Genomic DNA, 21749 nt, shown 5'->3' with positions numbered 1-21749 from the left:
TCCCAAATATGCTGCTGTAAAAAAAGTATTTTGTTTTAGGAAATTTTGACCCACCCAACGAGTGTAAACTAATTCGGATGTTTGTATTTGAAACACTAAAAATTGGCAGTTGATTACCAGTTTGTGGCTTGTATTCACGGTTTTCATGACCTTACCTTAAAGTGATGGGCTTGCTTCATAGTAGCTACTGAATCTTTATAGTAACTTGTATTTTTTCAGACTGTCAACCGGGCCATGGCATGCGTGATAACCTCACTTTTATCCTGGTCATAGGGGCAGCATTTCTACGGCGGGGAAGTGCAAAGCCATCTGTGTGCTGCATGATGCCTGCGCATTTTCAGTAACCTTCGCATTCAGTAACACATGAATTCTATTGTAACTTAAACCTGAGTGAAAGATTAGCGTTATGTGACCGTTGTTCCAAAATAATATTCGCTGTTCTTGCTATTCGGTTTTGCACTGCAAGCAGGAGCCCGACTGGACGGGAAGTTTTGTCACTGCCCCTCCCCCCCCCCCCCTCCAGAGACAGGAAAATCATGTAGCCATGAAGCATGGGAACCCCCCCCCCCCCCCCCCCCCCCATCCCCCGCCTGCTTGCCCCCCTCCTACCCCTGTTCTATTCCATTTCAGAGTGAACAAACAAATCTAGTTCAGCCGCAAGAGCTGTTACTGGAACTCAAACTGAGCGCTCGTGGTATAAAACGTAATTGTACTTTCTGGCTGCGTTCTAAGCCAATGTAAGCTGTTTTAAGGCAATCTGGGTAAGCAAAAGTGAAGAATGCAGAAAACGATGGCGAAGAGAACAAGACGAAGAAAATTGAGGGGCGTTATGGAGGAGGCACGACATAAATGAAACAAGGAAAGAAAATAGAAAATAGGGAGAAAATGAAGAGACACGGTGGCTCTCGCTAAATGCTGTAACTATGGCGTAGTCTAGTTTCACGAGCAGTTTTCTTTTTACGGCGTTTTGATATTTCATCATTGCAATAATACTGAACTATCACCTTGGGGGACGCGACTGAAGAGAAAAGCCTGTTTGTAACTTTTTGCACACGACTGCCTTGAAGCACACCGCGGAACTTCAGTGTCCGAGCAAAGAGTGAGAATGAAATACACATCTAAATCACTCATGGCAAATTATACGCTCTGCTCAGCAAGCGCAATCTGAGTACCCCAATCAAAAAAAAAAAAAAAAAAAAAAAAGAAAAGGACGGAAGATTATGATATTTCTTATTTTTCTTTTATTTCAGCATCGCCCCGTACTGCTCTTGAAATGCCGCATGCTAAAAAAGTGTTCTTGCACGACGTTTTTCATGTTCACGCTCTGTCGAAGCTGCCTTTTAAGAAAACGCGTCCAGGAAAGTTTTAATGAAGCCCCCCGTGCGAATAATTAGCCTCTACGAAGGTTACCCGGGGCATTTCTAACGCGCGGAGGAGCGTACATTGTGCCCCTTTTAGTTCCGGGGTGTTGGTTTACCTCTTTCAGTTCATGACACCTTGAGCATTTATTTCGAAACTTTGCTCCTTGACTTCAGCTCGTTTGGGCGAAGAGTAGCAACAGGTTCTGCAGATATTAATCAGCAAAGCGCTCAAATCCAGGCCTTATATTGTTTCAGTCGCCATCTGCAGCTCCTAAACGAAGACTCCAGTAAAAGAAGAAACAGTTCTCCACGTCTGCTGAAGTTCTGAAACATTTCTTATTGTTTCATTTTTCGGGCTACCTTCATGCCGTGCCCGACGAAAGCATGGCGAGTTATCTCTCCGGTGTCAGCTTTCCTGGCTCATCTTTTAGAGTCTTTTAGACTTTTGGAGTTATCTTATTAGTGACAAGAAGAAAAAATCCTTTTTGGGACGGAAGTTTTTGTCAGTAATAATTTGAATGACAATAACAACCAACTGCATAGTCTACGGCAACTACGCAGTTCGCGCATACGGGTCTGCCTAGAAAAATGGGCCGAGAACGACTGTATATCGACGGAGATTCAACAACAAAAAATATATTCTCTCTGCTGACAATGAGTAACACCACTGAGCAGCTGTCCTCATTTTCTCAGTCGACATATTCTGAAGAAGCTTCTCTCATATGCACAAGTTCCACTTTATATGATATTCTTATATGATCACTCTAGGTATTTTTTATAATTGAAATAACACATGAAGGACGCCTAATCTCTGCATCTAAGGGCACGACGTGATGCGTTAATGTCTCTCATTTGCCTATTACCCTCACGGATTCTTCTTCGCATACAGGGACCTAGTTAATCGCCTAATTACCAATCTCTTAATTTGTTCTTGTATTTCAGACGCACTCTTTACGATGCAGACATATGGGAAGTGTCACCCGACATAGACATAAAGCCCTACTAAACCAAGCCGTAAGAACGTGCTTGTGTGGCCTAGGGGCAGCATATCTGATTAAGAATGTAAGGGTCCCCGAAGATTGAATCTGATTTCGCCCTCCATTCTGAAAGGACAGACTCGATTCGGAAGCTCTGCCAAATCAGCCAAGTCATGTGGTCACGTTACGTCAGTTAACCTTACGACCTATCGGTCAGATCAGTCAAAGCGACCTGAGCCGCTTTTGAACACTAAACCGCCTAACCTAACGCAAACCAATTAGTTTCTGGCCTTGCCAGGCTCATGCCCATTAATTTTCGCTCACAACACCGATACTGGATTTTAGGTGTAGAACGGATCCTTTAATGTCTTTTTGCTAATAAATATTTACGCAAGTTTATTCAATACGCCACGATTACCCTCAACCGACTTGAAATTTGGTCATTTGTGGGGTGACGCCACATGAAAAGATTTTTTTCTATAGCTTCTGTAATCTGACGTAGCACTTTTTGAAAATAGAAAGTCGAAGTACCTATGATAACGGAGCTTTTCAAAGAAAGAGATTCTTCTCAGACTCTTTATAGGGAAAAAGCCGGCTAAATATCTTGCGGACATATATTATTGATGATTCCGTTTTTAAGTAACCCGACTAAGTAGCGAAGGAAAACATTGTCCTTGCGCCAACTTGCTATGAGTGAAATATATATATATTTCTTCTTTTTTTTTTCAAGTTAAGGAGGAGGGGTAAAGATACATTGGAAAACTGTAAAAGCGACAGCATTGTGTGTTCTGCGTAGAAGAAAGCCGATGTCTACATGCCAGTAACATGACCTGAGTGTCATGTTCTGTTTTACCTTTTGAAGGACCCTCCGTACTGATAATCAAGTTACGCTTGGCTAGCACACTCCCCTTTTTTTTTTCTACTTGCGCTCGCTCATTGGATGCTGCTTTTCCATGTCATGTCCCCTTTAGGTTGGCACCGCGATGAATGCTTGACGACATGCGCGCCGGAGCGTCGAACACTTTTTCAGCCCCTGTTTCGGAGCTCCTCTTTCCTCGACTGTACTCCAAATGAAGCGAGAGGGCACTGACTCTCGTACTGCACGCCTACGCTACTGAAGGGAGACGATACCGCCCTTGCTAATATGCTAGGCGTAATAGGTTGGGCGGGCCTAATTGGTGCGGACACTAGCGTTTGAGGCCGTGTCATCTCTTCCGAGGAAAGCGAACTCTCCCGACTCTCTTGTGGGGGCGGCAACGCGTCCCGCCTCCGGCGACCCGGAACCATTAGGGCCCGCGGGAGACGCCGCCGGCTCTAATAGATGGTCGACGCGCCACTGTGCGGTAACAAAAAGCCCCTTGCATAGGAAAATTAGAAGTGAGGAACCCCTTCCCCCCCCCACCCCCTTTTTTTTTTTTAATGCGACGACCGCGATTCCGTGAAATCAGCAAGGCGGTGCCATTCTGCACAACTGACGACGCTTGTGACACGCTGCGCAGCTCCTATGTATAGCGCAGCATGAGTCATCCGGGAGCATAAACAACCGTAGAGTACGCCTGCAAATGAACTCTTTTGTCTTGCTGTTCATGGCCATGCAAAGAAAGGCATTATTTCGCGAGAAGTAGTTATTCGCGGTGAGTGAACATGACTTGTACGTGCGGTAACGGCCAGGATTTACGGTCAGTCATATACGGCCTCGAAAGGATTTATCGTGGCAACAAGATCCGTTGGCTTGGCATGAATATTGACATAAAATGTTCTTCTCCCTGTTACCCTCCCCATACTTTAGTGCTGGTCCTAGTAATAGGGTAGAAGAGACTGGCAGCCAGTATTTAAAAATGTAAGCATGAACCAGGGCTTTGTTGTGGACCGAGGTGGCATCTTTTTGTGTGCAATATATTACAAGCTTGCGAATCGTCCTCATATAGGTGAAGAGGGCTCTTGAAGACAGGTAAAACTTCAAAGAGGCCACATTGAGCACACATTCTATAAGGAAAGGGCGGAAGGGGCTGATAATGGTAAAAAGCAAATGTTTAGAAGAAATGTGTAACATTACATAACACTGAAGAGAAATAGGTTTTTTTGTGTGTTTATGTGCGTGCGCGAAGATTTTTAGAGTAGTCGGCTGGAGGAGAGCAGCGGGCTAGTTGAATATGCATATTTGAAATCGCGGACACCGCGCTGAAACCCAGCCGGTTGTGTAATGAATCAGAAACATCTGTGTGAACCGACTCATGCAAACCTCCTAGTGCTTCTCTTTTAAGAGTAGAAAAGGTTTTTCATCACCACCATCGCCCGAACTCAGAATTGATTACACCGCACATATAAAAGTGATTCCTTTCGGAATCTGAAGGTGGTGTTCTTTCCGGTGTTGCTTAATTTTAAGTTTGCGCCGCTGAAGGCCATCAAAATTTATGAAATAACTGGATACCGTGACTGGTCCGTTGTGGTAATACCCTGGCATTGCAGACTGGGCATTGCAGTTGTTCGCATGCCTATTCCATGTGAAACAGCTTCCGCGTGGTGACATCATACAGACGCGTTGCGTCGTTCCGAGTTCGCCGCTTCGCAAGTAGCAGTAACCTTTGCCACTATAGCCCTGACTCAATTATTCGAAGTTTAGCGCAAACCTTGCGCTCCATGTTGTTTTTCTTCTTTCTTAAAAAAAGCCATTCTACCGACCCAGAATATGACACCATTTGATGCCGTACTCGTTTTCTGACGCGAGGATTGTTTTATTGATCGCCGCGTCCTTCCCAGGCACCCAATTCAATTCTGTCAGGTTTGTTTTATCTTATGTTGGCGAATTAAATATTCATTTTGTTGTGTCTCGTACAAGGGTCAGTTTCGATTTCTCTCCGACTCGTGCTATCATCATCAGGACCTTTTTCTCTTTTTTTCTCGAAGCCACACATGCACACTCTCAGTTGGAAATATACGGTATACCCTGAGCTGCCATCTGCGCCTGTTCGCTACCTCCGTCCGGATACCGGACAGCACACATTCCTTCCTGTGCATTCGCACGGCTGATGAGGAACTGAGGAGCGGCTAAGCTTTCTATTAGAAGCCTACTTCGACCCAGATACGCTGCATGCGCATACAGGACTCTGCCGACCGGTCTGACAATAACTCTCATCAGATCGCTCAGTCCCTGTTAAAAAAATAAGCAGTCCTCACGCATTGCCTTCGCCTTTCTTTTACGCAGCGGGCAGCGGTCTGCGGCTGCTGCGGCTGGACGTTCCCTCGGTGGCTCGCCACGGGCAGCCTGCGTGGCTAAACTGCAGCTACGACCTGGAGCGGGACCAGCTGTACTCCATCAAGTGGTACAAGAACAACGTCGAGATATACCGGTACCTGCCCAGCGAGACGCCTCGCACCAAGGTCTACAACATGCCCGGCATACACATCGACGTAAGGCAATTCGCTCGCTGTGCTAAACCGACTGTGAATGGTAGAAATATGTCGCGTGGTTTTCACTAATGCTGTAAGCATGCGCTAGAAGACTAAATAAGGCACTGTACCATCTTGTCTATAGTTGACAGTGAATAATGATGCTTCAGTTGTGCCTCTCGCCTCAATTTTCATTTTAGTTATTTATATATTTATACAATACTACGGGTTCAAGCTGGGCGGGCACATAATTCAGTTATGTTACACTCAAACAAAAAGCAACACTTCAAAACATAACAAAACGACACAGTAAAGTATTATTTGGTTATAGGTCATAGGGCAATGCTTTAGTTCTCTAATTTTCATTCGGTATTGTGCGCGAAAAAAAGAAAATTTGCAAGTGTCTATTTTAGAGAACTATGATTAGAGAACTGCGGCGCTGTTGCCGAGCTTTTCTGGTTGGTGAAGGCTTTAAACATCATAACCGATCTAGGCCAAGTTTATGATGTATTAAGCGAGAAAAATATTCCAACTAAAATTTGCCTCTGCTGTGTTAAATGGTTGAATTTCATTGATTTCCATGAAGGTGGTCTGAGGAGTGAGTCCTTGCATATTAATAAATATAAATCTAACTACTCTTCTCCCTATTCGTTCCAGATTTTTATGTTGATCATGCATAGAGTATAAGTTATTGAAAATATTGGCATGGATTGCGCATTTATTGTGCACCAATGTTCTCGTTTGCTCCTTCTCCCCTTCCTATGACATGCGAAGGAGGCTCGCTCCAACATCAGCGACCTCTATCTGGACGACGTGGATCTGCACTCGGAGGGAAAGTACCGCTGCGAGGTGTCGGCCGAGTCGCCTTCTTTTCAGACGGAACGCGCTCAGAAGGAGATGGTCGTCTACGGTAAGCCTTCGCAAGAGTATTCCCACATTGGCTCGGACTGGGTATTTCAGAAGCAAAAATTAATTCTCTGCGAAGTTCGCCTTCCTACTTTCACGTCCGAGATGTCCTTCTAAGTAGCCAACTCTCAGTATAAGTGTAGTTAATAGTGATATGTTAAATAGCAAACTATTACGATAATAACGACGTAATTTACAGAAAAAACGTGCATGCCACGATGATAGAAATCTTCCGCTGTTCATTTTCTAGTGGCTTCAGCTCACGTTTTTGTTATTGGTTGTACACTTACCACATTTGATGAAAAAAAAAAAGATACAACCTGCCCTGGTTCCTAGATAGTTCTAATTTGACTTCTGATTGGGCGGAGGCATGAAATTTCTGGTCTAGCCCTAATGCCAAATCTTTTCGGATGAAGCAAAAAGAATCTCTCTGAAAGGAAAGTATAAAAGCCAGAACAAAATACATTTTCAGACCAAATGAAACAGCGCCGAATATTGTACGTTACGTTTCTTACGCACACACAAAAAAATCATGCCCGCTAATTAATGGGTGTGCACGTAAACACCAGCACATTCATCCGGCACGTGTGCCTCTCTTTTATGACGCATTTTTTTTTTTTTTTTTGCAGTAGCAGGTCGTCTGGGACAACAACTATACTTTGAACTGGACTGGTTAACGCTAATGATGTGTTTCTCTTCTTTTTTCTTTACTGCGATGGTGGTCTTTTATATCTAAACTGCTCTACATTTTATTAAAGCAGAGCACCACCCTTCCGGGTTTCTTTGTATCTGTCCCGCCTACGCCGTACATACGACATGCCTGCTGTACTTACCATCTAACTGGATTCAATTTTTTTGCAACAAGGTTACAAAAATTAAACACGAAATGATAGCCGAGTCTTTCTACTAAGCTACTAGGTTCAAACCGACAGGTTTGAATGCAAGTAGAAACGAACTTCTTTTTCTTGTATGCGAAAGCAGGTAAGCGAGTAGGTATGTGGCTAATGGAGCTTTAGGCGTTAGCTACACTTCCAGTTTCGTTTTCAGTGCTATATAAAATTCGCTGCAAATGAACGTCACCAGGGACTAAGAGCATTGATGTTGAATTTCCTACAACTTGCGGCGCGTTGCAGTTGCCTTGAAATTTTACTTTTCCTATATATATATATATATATATATATATATATATATATATATATATATATATATATATATATATATATATATATATATATATATATATATATATATGAAGGAAAGAAGCCAACAGTCGGCGAGGCCAAGGAAAGCGTTGGGGATGGTACTTTTATGTCTTTTTTTTTTAAATGTTTACTTGGATAAGCACAGAAATTAGTAATGTAATCTGTTTAGGGGAAAGATAATTAGACCCAAAGCAGAAGAAAAAACAACGTGCCGATGGTGGGATCCGAACCCACGACCTCCGAATAACGCGTCCGGTGCTCTACCAACTGAGCTACATCGGCCGCTGTCCCCACTGCCACTTTCTTGGGTATTTATGTTATCTGTATACGAACCTTGAGAGAGTTCACCAGCGCCACCCTCAGCCATAGCGGCGGACGTGGGACGTCCTTTGTTACCGCCAGCGTCACGTAGAACGTGATCAAGTGCGAGGGCGAAAGCTGTGCTAGAACCCTCTTACGCTACCTATGGCTTCAAGACTGCCAGAACCGAGACCCCCGTAAGCTACAAGCAGATCAATCAAGGGGAAATGAGGGTGCTCGTTATAATACATGAAGGAAAGAAGCCAACAGTCGGCGAGGCCAAGGAAAGCGTTGGGGATGGTACTTTTATGTCTTTTTTTTTTTAAATGTTTACTTGGATAAGCACAGAAATTAGTAATGTAATCTGTAACAATCGGCACGTTGTTTTTTCTTCTACTTTGGGTCTAATTATCTTTCCCCTAAACAGATTACATTACTAATTTCTGTGCTTATCCAAGTAAACATTTAAAAAAAAAAAGTCATAAAAGTACCATCCCCAACGCTTTCCTTGGCCTCGCCGACTGTTGGCTTCTTTCCTTCATGTATTATAACGAGCACCCTCATTTCCCCTTGATTGATCTGCATATATATATATATATAGTGTGTGTGTGTGTGTGTGTGTGTGTGTGTGTGTGTGTGTGTGTGTGTGTGTGTGTGTGTGTGTGTGTGTGTGTGTGTGTGTGTGTGTGTGTGTGTGTGTGTGTGTGTGTGTGTGTGTGTGTGTGTGTGTGTGTGTGTGTGTGTCGACTACTGTTCCCAAGGACGCGGGATCGAATCCCGGCCTCGGCGCCCGCCTTTCGGTGCTGGCGAAAAGCAAGGCGCCCATGTGCTGTGCGATGTCACTCGACGTTAAAGAACCCCAGGTGGTCGAAATTTCCGGAGTCCTCCAATACGGCGTCTCTCATCAACCGAACCAAACCATATCCATGTGTGTGTGTGTGTGTGTGTGTGTGTGTGTGTGTGTGTGTGTGTGTGTGTGTGTGTGTGTGTGTGTGTGTGTGTGTGTGTGTGTGTGTGTGTGTGTGTGTGTCGACTACTGTTCCCAAGGACGCGGGATCGAATCCCGGCCTCGGCGCCCGCCTTTCGGTGCTGGCGAAAAGCAAGGCGCCCGTGTGCTGTGCGATGTCACTCGACGTTAAAGAACCCAGGTGGTCGAAATTTCCGGAGTCCTCTACTACGGCGTCTCTCATCAACCCAACCAAACCATATCCATGTGTGTGTGTGTGTGTGTGTGTGTGTGTGTGTGTGTGTGTGTGTGTGTGTGTGTGTGTGTGTGTGTGTGTGTGTGTGTGTGTGTGTGTGTGTGTGTGTGTGTGTGTGTGTGTGTGTGTGTGTGTGTGTGTGTAGGGATAACATTCTGGTGTACATGTAGTGCTACCACGTTGCACAGGCACAGTGACAGCTCTATTTTTGTTACCACAAGAAAAAATACACGCCAGTAGCGAATTTCGTGTGCGCTGTGTACATTAGGCTACTCGGCTATGTCGTGACGGATATGCGTCGGTGGAGGTAACTTGCAACTTTACCGTAAGGGATGAGGTTACCATGTCGTAAAAATGCGAATTTGCATATTTTTTTCTTTCTTTTTGGACAAATACGATGTTTAGCTAAGGGAAACCGACTCTGTATTCCTTTAGAAGTTGTGGAACGGAAAACGATCTAAATTGTAGATTCGCCTAATGTTTTTTTTTTTTTTTTTCGGTCGTTTCCATAGATGTGCCTTTCTTTGATCTGAATCCAGTATTTACATTTCGAGTTTTTAAGCGACCGTACGCTAAACTACGAGACGTCACACTCTGTTTCATGCTACTCATGTTCGGAGCATCACCTAAAATCTCTATAGCGTAGAAAGACCAATTTCATTTGCTATATGATTAGGTTTACTCTCAAACCCGGCTTCCTCACTGAATCGCTGTAGGCCGCATCAAACGCCACAGGCGAAATGTCTGATAATGATGGCTAGCTACTCCTTCCTGTGTGAGCGCATGCATTATCTTAGTGATGGTGCTTCATAGCTTTCAACGTTTACTGCGTTGTAACTTATCCTTATGATTAAAAAATGAAATTTCTTTTACCTGCAGTGGAGATATCGATAATTTAATTGGAAAGAGAGGACTGCCATTGTTCATTAGTGGAGTTATGTCTAATCGCATTATACGGGAGTGAAAACAACTTCACTTCATATAACTTCGCTCATTTTGTTTCACGGAAAAAAGGCGGGTTTTAAGGCGGTGAAACTTTCAAGAAATGTGCGTAGTATAGTTTTCTTGAATGTTTTCTTAAACAATTTATAAATTTGCCGTGGTAACTCTTCAGCTCATAAAAAAGAGGGCTGCATAATTTGATTACCACCACACGACTCCTGTTTCTGCCCCTCGAAGTCTGCTGCAGTGCACGTTCTTCTGCCCCGTTAAGTGAGGCGGTCTTGACTGCAACAACTTAAGTTCTGCGTTATCTGCATTTCAAACAGACCACGACTTTTAGTATTGGGTGGGGCTCTTTGTTTTATTCACTAAATATTCGTCAGGAAGAGCTGGGCCTAAGTATTCCAGGAAGTTTTCGCGAAGGCTATTTTGAGAGCTACTCATGACGTCTTCGTCCGAATGATCTAAGATATAACCATATTACCAAGATCGATGCCACGTAGAGGGAAACCCGGAACAGGGATTCGCTACAAAACATGTGCTTTGATACTTGCAAAGAATACATGACAAGTACCCTTCTTCCTTAGTTATTGGTTGATTTGAGTTCAAAATATTTAGGTAAACTGTTTTTTTTTTTTTTAAGCTGTTAGCCTACTTATTGCCAAAACGTTTTCTTGAGTAAACTGTGAGTGATTAGCGTTTGTATTTCGATTTTCTTCTTCACCTTGTCACACTGTTTTGCTCATACTAATTAGCGGTGGGGGGGGGAAACATTTATATCGAGAGTGAAATGATAATTTCATGCTGTTCTTTGTGTTATTTAAACAGCTCTCTGGAAAAATGCACCGCTCTTTCATATGCTTTCAAACACGCTGTTGTCAACAGGTGTTGCTGTCCATACGCATGACTATACAGCGAATGCCTAAAAGTGCATTGTCAGCTCCTGCGCAGGATCGGTTTTGGTCTCGAGTAGGATTTTGGCAGAGAAGGTCTTGTGCCGAGCGTAAGAGCTTCATTTAGTTCGAATCATCTTTTCAATTACTTAACTCTCGTAGGGGTGGAGTTTGCTGTGTCTTGAACTGTTTCGGGTTCGAAAATTCTATATGAGCTTGTAGGCGCAGAAGGAAAGTGTCTACCTTGACGTCGGTAAGTGACGCAAAATGAGTATTCTATCTTCATTGTCGCAACTACGTAAGGGCGACATGTGGTGGGAAGTGTACACAAAAAGTATAAGATATAATACAAAAGAAAACGGCTAGAGCATTCATGCAGCTTTAGGTTTTCGTCGCAGTGAGTTATCTTGTTATCAAGGGCCGAGGATTCTTTCTTCACTGCAAAAAGTCACAAAAAATTCGAACTCATCTGAACCCGTAATAATGGCTGTGAAATCCGTCCTCTGTCCTCTCTCTAAACGATACCTGTAGTAATAATCTAGGCTGGTAATATTTTTTTTGTTTTTGTTTTGAATGCAACATTTAAAATGCCGTGCTTTCGCGCTTTTTATAACAGACGCCACTGCTTTGGTGGGGCCGCGAACATAGTGTAGCATATATAGTATAGTATAGTATAGTATAGTATAGTATAGTATAGTATAGTATAGTATAGTATAGTATAGTATAGTATAGTATAGTATAGTATAGTATAGTATAGTATAGTATAGTATAGTATAGTATAGTATAGTATAGTATAGTATAGTATAGTATAGTATAGTATAGTATAGTATAGTATAGTATAGTATAGTATTGTATTGTATTGTATTGTATTGTATTGTATAGGTATTGCGGGTATTTATCATGGGACTTAAATATTTCCTCCCCTACGTATGGCTCGTTTGCAGTGAAACTGCGCACGCAGCTTACACATTGCTGTAACATTTGCCATGAAGTAAGTTTGGCTATAGCAGTTCTTGGTTTGGCCGCGCGCCGTGCAGAGACGTAATCGTTTGTTCCAAGATCAAACAACCAACAAATTGCCGCCAACATCAGATATGCATTGAAGTGCAAGAGTATTAGCTCATGGGTAAGCTAATAGGCTTGGATGGATGTTAAGAGCGTCCTCTTTGAAAGGAGGTGGTGATAGTAATCAAAATACTCTGGTTAGATTTCGGTTTAGCTGCCATGTGCTCCAGGCGTTTAGTAAAGCGCCATCTATGGAGTATCAGAAAAACCTGCATTTCGCCACTCCCTAATTTAACGGGAGTGGCGAAATGCAGGTTCTTCTGATACTCCATAGATACTCCATAGATACTCCCTAATATAACGGCTGTTCCATCCACAGACTCTACTGGCATTAACGCCCCTTTTAACACGTTTGAATTCGAATATGCTCTTTCACAAGTTAAAAAGAACAGCGCTCCCGGCAAAGATGACATCACTTGGAGCATGCTCCGGAACTCCAGCACACCTACTAAGGAAAAATTGCTTGACCTCATCAACCAGCACTGGGATACGGGCTGCTTACCACCACATTGGAAACACTCGGTAGTCGTCCCCATTCCCAAGCCTGGAAAACACCCCACGCAACTTGCCAACTTGCGACCGATCTCTCTAACATCAACCGTCTGTAAGCTAATGGAACGCATGGTCACCAATCGACTTACACATTACCTTGAGACCTCAAATTACTTTCACCCGTTCCAGACTGGCTTCCGCCCTCAGCTAGGAACACAGGACAGCCTTTATCTTCTAAACACCAACCTGAACAGAGCACGCCGATGGTGCAAAGGCCGTCCTGACATACTCGTAGCTGTCGATTTACACAAGGCGTTCGATACCATCAGCCATCAAGCCATTGTCGACGCGCTAATCCACACTGGAGTTGGAGCCCGCGTCATCAACTTTGTGAAATCCTTCCTGAGTAATAGAACCTATGAAATTCAAATCGATACCAATCACACGGCACAACATTTTACAAACCGCACGGGTGTGCCTCAGGGCTCAGTCATTTCCCCCACCTTATTTAACATCGTCATGGCGAAAATCGCATGGCAACTAGACAAAATCGATGGCCTATGGTTCACAATATATGCGGACGACATCACGCTCTGGACAACGTACCGTAATACGGCTCGAGAACAAACGGAGACGCTGCAACTAGCACTAGATACAATCGAGATTGAACTTCATTCTACAGGCATGCGTCCATCCCCAGAAAAAACTAAATTTCTGGTCATACATCCACCGCCTGGCGGCGTGGACGTCAACCTTCACTTCAGCGGTCAAAACATCGCACAACCCCCCGAAGGTTATCTCCGGATACTTGGCGTTCCCATTAATCAGCATGGTACTGCTAAGGATTGGATCCTTCAGCTAAAATCTCAATGGAGGCCAACGCTCCACTTAATCAAACGGCTCAGCAGCAAGAATGGGGGCGCAGGGACGGAGGTAGCGCGTCGCCTCACCGTCGCTATTCTGCTCGCTAAGCTCCGCTACGGTGCCCCTTACCTTGACTTGACCGCAGCCAATTACAAGACACTTGGCTTACTTTATAACTCTGCCTTGAGGGTTATAACTGGTCTACCCGTACACACGCGCATCACGGAGCTCCACAGATTCGCTCAGCTCCCACCAGTGGATGCACTTATTGCTACGCACCGAGCCAATCATGAAACTCGCCTGCGTCACACACCCAACGGTCATCGCCTCCTCACTCGAATCTTTGACGAAGCTAACCTACACTTGCCCATATTGGACCACCTTACAGCACCATGGACAGAAACATTGGTAACAGATCCAAAACCCATTCCAACCAACACCAAAGGACCAGGAAGAGATCACCGACAACGCCACATAATTGATACACAAGACCAGCACATCGGTCTCCGCATTTGTACCGACGCCGCCCTATATCATGACGATGACACCGGCATCACGTTTGCAACCACTGCTTACTACCAAGAGGGTTCACAGCTGCACGCCACTAGCCACAGTGGTCGAAGGTACTGGTCCGCAACTGAACTCGAATTAACAGCCATCGACGAGGCCCTTCAACACTGCACCAAAGGAACAGATCGTTTCATCCACATCTACACCGACAGTCAAGAGGCTATAAAAACCCTGAAAGCCCGTTCTTACAAGACCTCGGTACAACACAGCATCAAAGAGCGCTGCCGATACCTGCGAGAGACCTCACAAGTCTCGGTACGAATACATTGGACACCTGGACATCACGCACAAGGGACTGGGAACAGAATGGCCCACGAGGCCGCTGGCGCGCAGCTAGAGGAAGACCGCCGGCATAGCCTTGATGTGGGCCCGTCCAACTCGGACCACCCTTACTGTTCTCCCGTCTCCTTCATCATACCGGACTCTGTCATCACGCGGCTTAAACATGAGCGGAGGGGTTTGTTGCGGGATCTTGTCCCCGGCATTAATCCTCCAATCCCTTCCGGCCTCTCTCGTCCAGCCCAGGTTCTAACTCACAAGGCGCGAGCCGGTGCAGCGTACACACCGGACATCCTGAGTCAATGGCGCCGAACCAAGATCAGCTGCCCCAACTGCCCTGCTGACTCCGTTGACCTGCAGCACTTGGTGTGGACCTGTCCTGGCACGGCTGGCCTCCGCGCACGCTACACATCTGCTCACCACATTCAGAGCTACGAAGACTGGATAGCCCCCAATACCAACGCCAAGCGCAAGCTTAGTGCCCTGCTAGACTTCATGTCGGAGTCTGGCGCCCTCAACCTCACCTAACCCACCCCCTTCCCCTCTAGGCCTCAGGTCATCCTCATGAATAAAGGTTTATGAATGAATGAATGAATGAATGAATAATATAACGGATATAATGATATATAATATAATAATATGCTTTTTCATCTGCAATAGATCTCGTCGAGACTAATAGTTTGACACCACCCCCACGTGTATATGACCAGTGGTATCCAAGATACGCCCCCCCCCCCCCCCCCTCTTCCATTGCGAATTGTTGTGACCATTTTTACGCCCAAAGGTCAAAGGTGCGACTATTGCATCCTAGCGAGAGCAGATTTAGACTAGTAAGTTTACACGTACGAACCCAGCTAATCGTAAGACACCATTACGGTCTCTCTGCCACCTCCATAGGGCCACATCAACATCATCATCATGCTTATCATCATCATCATCATCAGCCGGACTATATGCACTGCAGGGCGAATGCATCTTCCATACTCTTCCACTTAACCCGGTCCTATGCTAGCTGCATCCACTTTTCCCTTGCGAACTTTCCCTCATCCGCGCACCTAAATTTCTGCTGCCCCTTGCTACGCTTTCCTTCCCTTCGAATCCAATTTGTTACCTGAAGCGACTATCGGTAGTCCTTCCTACTCACTGCATGCCCTGCCCATACCCATGTCTTCTGCTTTATTTTCACTAATATGCCATTACTTCGAGTTATATCTTTGACCCACTCTGCGCGCTTAATATCTCTTAAGGTTACACATACCATTTTTCGTTCCATAGCCCTCTGCGTTGTTATCAACTTAAGTAGAACGCTTTTCATTAGCCTCCACGTTTCATCCCCACAGGTGGGCACAGGTAAGCCTGTTGTATACTTTCCTCTTGAGGGATACCGGTAAGCTGCTAGTCACAATCTGCGAATACTTGCCAAATGCGCTCCATTTCAATCTTATTCTCCTCGTTATTTCCCTTTCATGGTCTGGATCTGTGGTTACTACCTGTCCTAAGTAGACTTATTCGCCTGCCACTTCCAGTGCTTCGCTACCTATTTTAAACTGCTGCTTCTTCCCGAGGCTGTTGAACATTACCTTAGTCTTATTGATCTTCAAGCCTACCTTTCTGTTGTTCCCAACTGTTAAAACAGAAGCTTGGGCATGTTGGTAATCCATTGTGTAGAACAGCGCGAAAAAAAAAAAAAACGACAGGGACGAAGGAAGACATTACAACGAGCGCTGTCTTGTTGTCTTCCTTCGTCCCTGTCGTTTTTTTTTTTTTTTTCGCGCTGTTCTACACAATGTGTTCCCAACTGCTTTCCCCCTTTTCATAGTTTCTAAAGTTTTCTTAACCTCGTCCTTTTCCAGTGTCGGAACGTCTGACAGCTTTTCACTACTGCCTAATTATTGTCCTGACTACTTCGGCTACTATATAGATAAGTATAGAACTCCTCGACTACTTTGACTATCCTGTTCACATTAGTGATGACGTTGCCCGCCTTGTCTCTTTGCGCATGCGTTTGATTTTTGCCCATGCCCAATTTTCTCTTCCCCGCTTTAAGGCTGCCCTCGTTCTTTAGAGCATGCTCAATTTTTTCCATATTATACTTCCGCATGTCCGCCGCTTTACACTTATTGATCAGCTTTGATATCTCTGTCAGCTCTATCCTGCCTGTTGGGTTGGAAGCTTCCAGAGTTTGGCGTTTCTAAATCAAATCTTTCGTCTCCTTAGATAGTTTATCGGTATCCTCTCTAACTATCCCACCGCCTACTACTACAGCGGACTCAATAATGATATCTCTGAAATTGTTGTTCATTGCTTCTACGCTAAGGTCATCATCCCCGGTTAAAGCTGAATATCTATTCTGTAGCGAGATCCTGAATTCCTCTGTCCTCCCCCACATTGATAATTCGTTGATGGACTTCATTCTTACTAATCTGTTCCGTTCTCTCTTCAGACTAATGCGAGGCATATTTACTATCCTGTGGTCAGTGCATCGCATCTTTCCGATTACCTTTACATCCTGCATAATAGTGGGGTAGAACTAAGTGAATTTCATTTTTAGTCTCCCCGTCAGGGCTTTTCCATGTCCACTTCCTGTTCTTCCGCTTGCTGAAGAAGGTATTCATCATTCGTTAGTTATTGCGCTCGGCCGTCATCTTGGGTGGCATCACGTGACCTGGGCTAGCTGCCGCGTTGGGTGGCTAAGGTGGCAACCCACGTGGTAAAGACTCCTTCGGACGTAGATAAATTCTAACTCAATCCCTTGGTGGTCACGTGAAAGACCCGGACAAACCGACGTGAAATCGCCAAACGTGAGAGGTAAAAGGTAACGCGCCAGAGGGTGGTCGGTGCTACATCTTTCGTCTCCAGTGAACTCTTAAGAAATGCAGAACTCTTCTTGGAGCCTTTTTGCCGTGTAGTTTTTTGGAAATAACGTATGACCCTACCGCCGCTCTCTGGCGGCAGCCTGGCGTTGGTGAGTTTTGATTGTTCGATGTCGGGGCAGCGGCCAAAGCAGTTAAGTACTATAGTCATACCTGCAGCCAGGAATAACTAACGTTATGTGCAGGCTTGGTGTACAGTTTCTCCGCAAACGAGGTTGTTGTTGAGGTGGAAGATTTTTTGAAGGCTTCATACTAAAGATGAACAATACTGTATAGTACAGCACTCTAATCACTGAGTCAAAGCGGTGGGGAAGTTTAATGAGAATAGACGTGATCTCAATGGCGTTGTTTGTCTCTGCCGGAGTGGTTCACCGGCAAACATATTGAGGCATTGCTGTGAGTGTTTAAGATGGCTAATAAACTATATATTAAAAGTAAAAAGTGCCCGTCTGCTGTGCGATGTCAGTGGACATTATATAACCCCATATGGTCTAAATTTTCGAAGCCTTCCACTACGGCGTCTCTCATAGCCTGAGTCGCTTTGGGACGTTAAACCCCCGAACCAAACCAAACCATTTTTTTATGTAAAAAAACACGAGCTTCGTTAGCATCCTCATGATGTGCCATTACAGAAATATTAGTCTTTTAATTTGTGGGTCAAGACGTGTTTCCATGCACCTACGTGAAATTTCCTGTCTTCCGGCGGTAAGCAAAGGGCTGGAGGGCTGGAGTAGCAGCTTGCAATAAAACAATTACGCATAAGAAAGGGAAGAACATTGACAGGGGTTATATTTGTTAAACTGACTACAGTACGAAAGCGCGGGCTTCTGTGTTACTTGTATTTGACACGATACTTACCTGATACACAATTTCCGTGGCTATGGGTCTGGTGCGCTAGAGATTCAGTTGTACATGTGGCGCTACCTGGGAGCCGCCGAGTGAAAGGGCGGAGGTTAAACCGCGGCGTCCGCGATCAGCTTCTGTGCAACGGCGCTTGATCTCGCAGGTCATGCGAAAGTTATAGACCTGGTAATTACGAACGAGAGCACCTGCCGCGGTAGCCTCGCTCAAAGCTTCCACCCCCTCATTAGAGCGTTCTCCATTGGCTCCTTTGTTGCGCGTACCTCGGGCTAACATGTCTAAGTGACTTTTTCTGTCCCTTTGTTAACATAGCTACATAATTATAAAGTTTGTTCATTAATCTCCTCTTCCTGGTTCGTCACTGTGATGTTAACACGTTAAGCAATTTGTGCAGTTGGCTTTGGCCGATTAGCAGCCTTGAACATATGTTTGCACATTAAGGTATTTTGCTAACTAAATAGCAGAGAAGCCTACAGACCTATTGCACTAAGAAATGCCGATTACAAATTTTACACGAAGGTGCTTGCAGCAAGACTGCAGACAGTAATACATAATTCACATAGCTAGGCGCGTGCTTGAGTGTTGTGACCCTGCACATGCCCTGGTCACAGTTCTTCACCTTGACCTGGAAAAAGCGTTCGATTGCGTAGCGCACGAACTGCTTTTTGTTTTTGTATGTTGGATTACATTAACGTTGGTTTTGTTATTAGAGAGGGGGTGGGTCTGGCTTGCCGCAACTGCACTGCCGGATTAATAGCAAACAGATATTTGGGGGTTCCATGGTTCCATTAGTGTGCAACATTTGGTCCGCCGGGGTTGTCTCCTCGGTCCATTTTGTTTTGTATTTATGTAGAAACCTTGCATAAGCATAATAAGGAGTGATATGATTCATGGCTTTCGTTTACAGGCGGCAGAGGTAAAGGTGCTGGATTATGCAGACGATATAGCGGTTTGCTGCGCAAATAAGGGGAGCATTTGAAGGACAGTACATGCGGTAAAGCGCTTCAATGAGATTACTGAAAGTTTGATTAACTGGGGAAAGTGCCGGGAGTTTTGGCACGAGGAATGACCATGAACCCCAGAAATGTTTACTAATGTAATATGGACTACGACCCTTGTAAAGTACCTAGGTGTCTCCCTGTAATTATATCTTGATGCGGAGTGCTATTGCGAAACGCAGGTTCAAGAAACAAGGGAAAAAGCTGGTAAATGAAAAACCACCCATCAGTATATGTTCGCCAGAGCAAGAGTGTTTAACCTTTTTTTATACATATTAGCAAACGCTGCTACGTGCTGCAAGTGTTGCACTGCTCGCGGAAAAACGTACAGAAACTCCATCGCGTTTTCGCAGTCCTTATTTGGGCCTCCACATGGGAGCGATCCAGTCGGACGAATTAGTTCAGGCACATCAGGGGAGGGGGGTTGCTTGTTTGTCCGGCAAGTGGTAAATAGGCTCATGTTTCTCCGTAATGGTTGTCCGTAAGATGGTTGTCCTTCTGATTTAGTTATTCCTCGTGGCAGTTCATTGTATATGGCGCTCCCGAATGGCCTGGTATCACTGCCCTGCCGGCACGCATGTACTTTCGTGGAAGTATTCACAAGTTTATTGAGGTGTTGAAATCTAAAATGTGTGCCGGACTGGTTACCAGGTTTGAACCCTTGGTTGCGCTTAGAGAAATTTGGTGTGTCGAAGCCATACTCGTAGGAGTTTCATTTTTGTTTTCTGCTATATATTCTAATGTCGGCTAAATCCTGGCAATAAAGAAAGAAAAAGCCGCAATATCTACGCGGTTAAGACGCTTGGCTAAAAAACCCGAGCTTCCAGGTTCGAACTCGATCGTCTCTTACCTGCTGCGATTGTTTTTACTTTTTTGTGAAAGAGCTATAAGGTCTTGGTCAGTCATAGTCTCTATCAGTTTCTCTGTTGGGTAGCGAACTTTAATGATGCGTCGGGGAGACTCGCGGGTTGAGGCCGCTATACCGGACTTAGTTCGAATTACCGGCGCAAGGCCATGTAGTTGTTTCTTCACGAAATAAATTGGCCAACCACAGCGACGGCAGAAATAAGACCGGACAAAATTATTCGTTGGTGTTGGAAGCGTATAAGTAATTACGCACCGACAATCACACATTTATGTCAGTTAAAACGAAAGCGAGAGTGACTGGTGAACTATTATTGCACATTGTTTTCTTTGAAGCTGTATTACAAAGCCGGAAATTGCAGGTTCTTGATTAACAGAGCTACTTGTTTGGACATTAGTGCGTTGTGCAAGAGTCTTCATCGCCAACGTGATGAATTTCAAATGTTCTCAAAGTAACCGCCGACAGCCTGCCGCTACGCTGTATACGCCAGCCGGTTTCAAAGTAACAAAAAAAAAAGAAGCATTTTTTTGTTCTCTCCTCCGCTGATTTTTATTATACCTCAGAGAAGAGGGGTTGTTTAGCTCGCAAGAAGTTGTCGTGATTGATGAGAAAGCGCGAGTTTATTGCGACATTTTAAAACAGCCGCGACTCTACTAAGACAACGCCGAGGAGCAGTTCTCGGCTTAATGCTGTCATATTGGAACAATTGGGTGCCCCCTCTCGGTTGTGAAAATTGCCGACAGACTATATTCTTTTTGAGAACACACTTTGCTTCGCAATAAAGCAGGACTTCGGTTTCGGCGCAGCCACAAAGGCTCTGCTATTAAGCAATAAAGACCTCACTGTAGCGTTAGTGCATTCGACTTTTTCAGGATAACCGCGTTAATCTGGTCATCTTGGCGCTTCTGTGCAAAAAGAAAAACTGTCTGCCCTCCTGAGTCCCGTTCTCAACTCAGCGCAAGCGGTCCACGGGCTACCGCTGTTGTTTCTGCTGCCATTTTTTACTGATGTCCTAGGGCTATGCGTAACCTACATATAGTGCAGGGGAGTGAAATCTGCGCAATGCTACAGGGATCGAGCACCGGCTGCGGTCTTTGCCGGAACTAGTTTCGGGGCCTTGAAAACGTGATGTGACTACCACATGACTTGTCACTTTACCGCTTCAGACAGTCTTCGCTGTAGCGCCACTCTGGAAAGACTCCCTGCAACAGATTTTGGGGTGAAATATGACCGCATTTATACACTACCAACAAATCCGTAGAAAGCTGCAGGTAAGCAACTGCAGAATGTGCCTGGTGAAATCTCACGGATTTCAGAAGCGTGAGCTGAAGCTTTAACAGTCGTATTTTAGTTCCCGCTTAGTAATACCCGTTGTTAGAGATTAACGGTAATACAGGCCACCTACATTGTTTGGTGCATTTTCTTTATGCTTGCTTGAAGATGCCCCCTTGCTTGCATTAATTTTTTTCTCCTAATTTAGTTCTGACCTTTAGAGCACCTCTCTTAGGCGCCTTTTCTTGCACTGCTCGTCGTCGGCGACGCGTCACTGAAGGTACAGTTGGAGTCAAGAAGTACTTTGCTTTGGGCTAGTTGGTTCATGGTTGAAGTGGATTATGAAGACGGCGCGAAAGCGACGAGGACAAGGAAGGAACACCAAAATAACCTGTCCTGTTATTTTGGTGTTCCTTCCTTGTCCTCGTCGCTTTCGC

At 44.8% G+C, this 21749-nt stretch overlaps 1 protein-coding gene across 1 annotated transcript in view; it reads left to right on the top strand.

Moving 5' to 3' along the window:
- Nucleotides 1-21749, top strand: part of LOC146185179 (uncharacterized) — a 279635-nt gene that overhangs the window by 205275 nt on the left and 52611 nt on the right. Inside the window, exons 2-3 of the mRNA XM_084606157.1 lie at nucleotides 5544-5749; nucleotides 6503-6638. Coding sequence (XP_084462283.1) covers nucleotides 5544-5749; nucleotides 6503-6638 — 342 coding nt within the window. The remainder of the gene's footprint in view (nucleotides 1-5543; nucleotides 5750-6502; nucleotides 6639-21749) is intronic.

Source organism: Amblyomma maculatum, chromosome 6 (assembly GCF_055883805.1).
Source record: "Amblyomma maculatum isolate TAMU_Amacu chromosome 6, ASM5588380v1, whole genome shotgun sequence".
Lineage (NCBI taxonomy): Eukaryota > Metazoa > Arthropoda > Arachnida > Ixodida > Ixodidae > Amblyomma > Amblyomma maculatum.
Note: the sequence above shows the minus strand (reverse complement) of the source record. Positions and strands in the feature narration are given on the sequence as shown.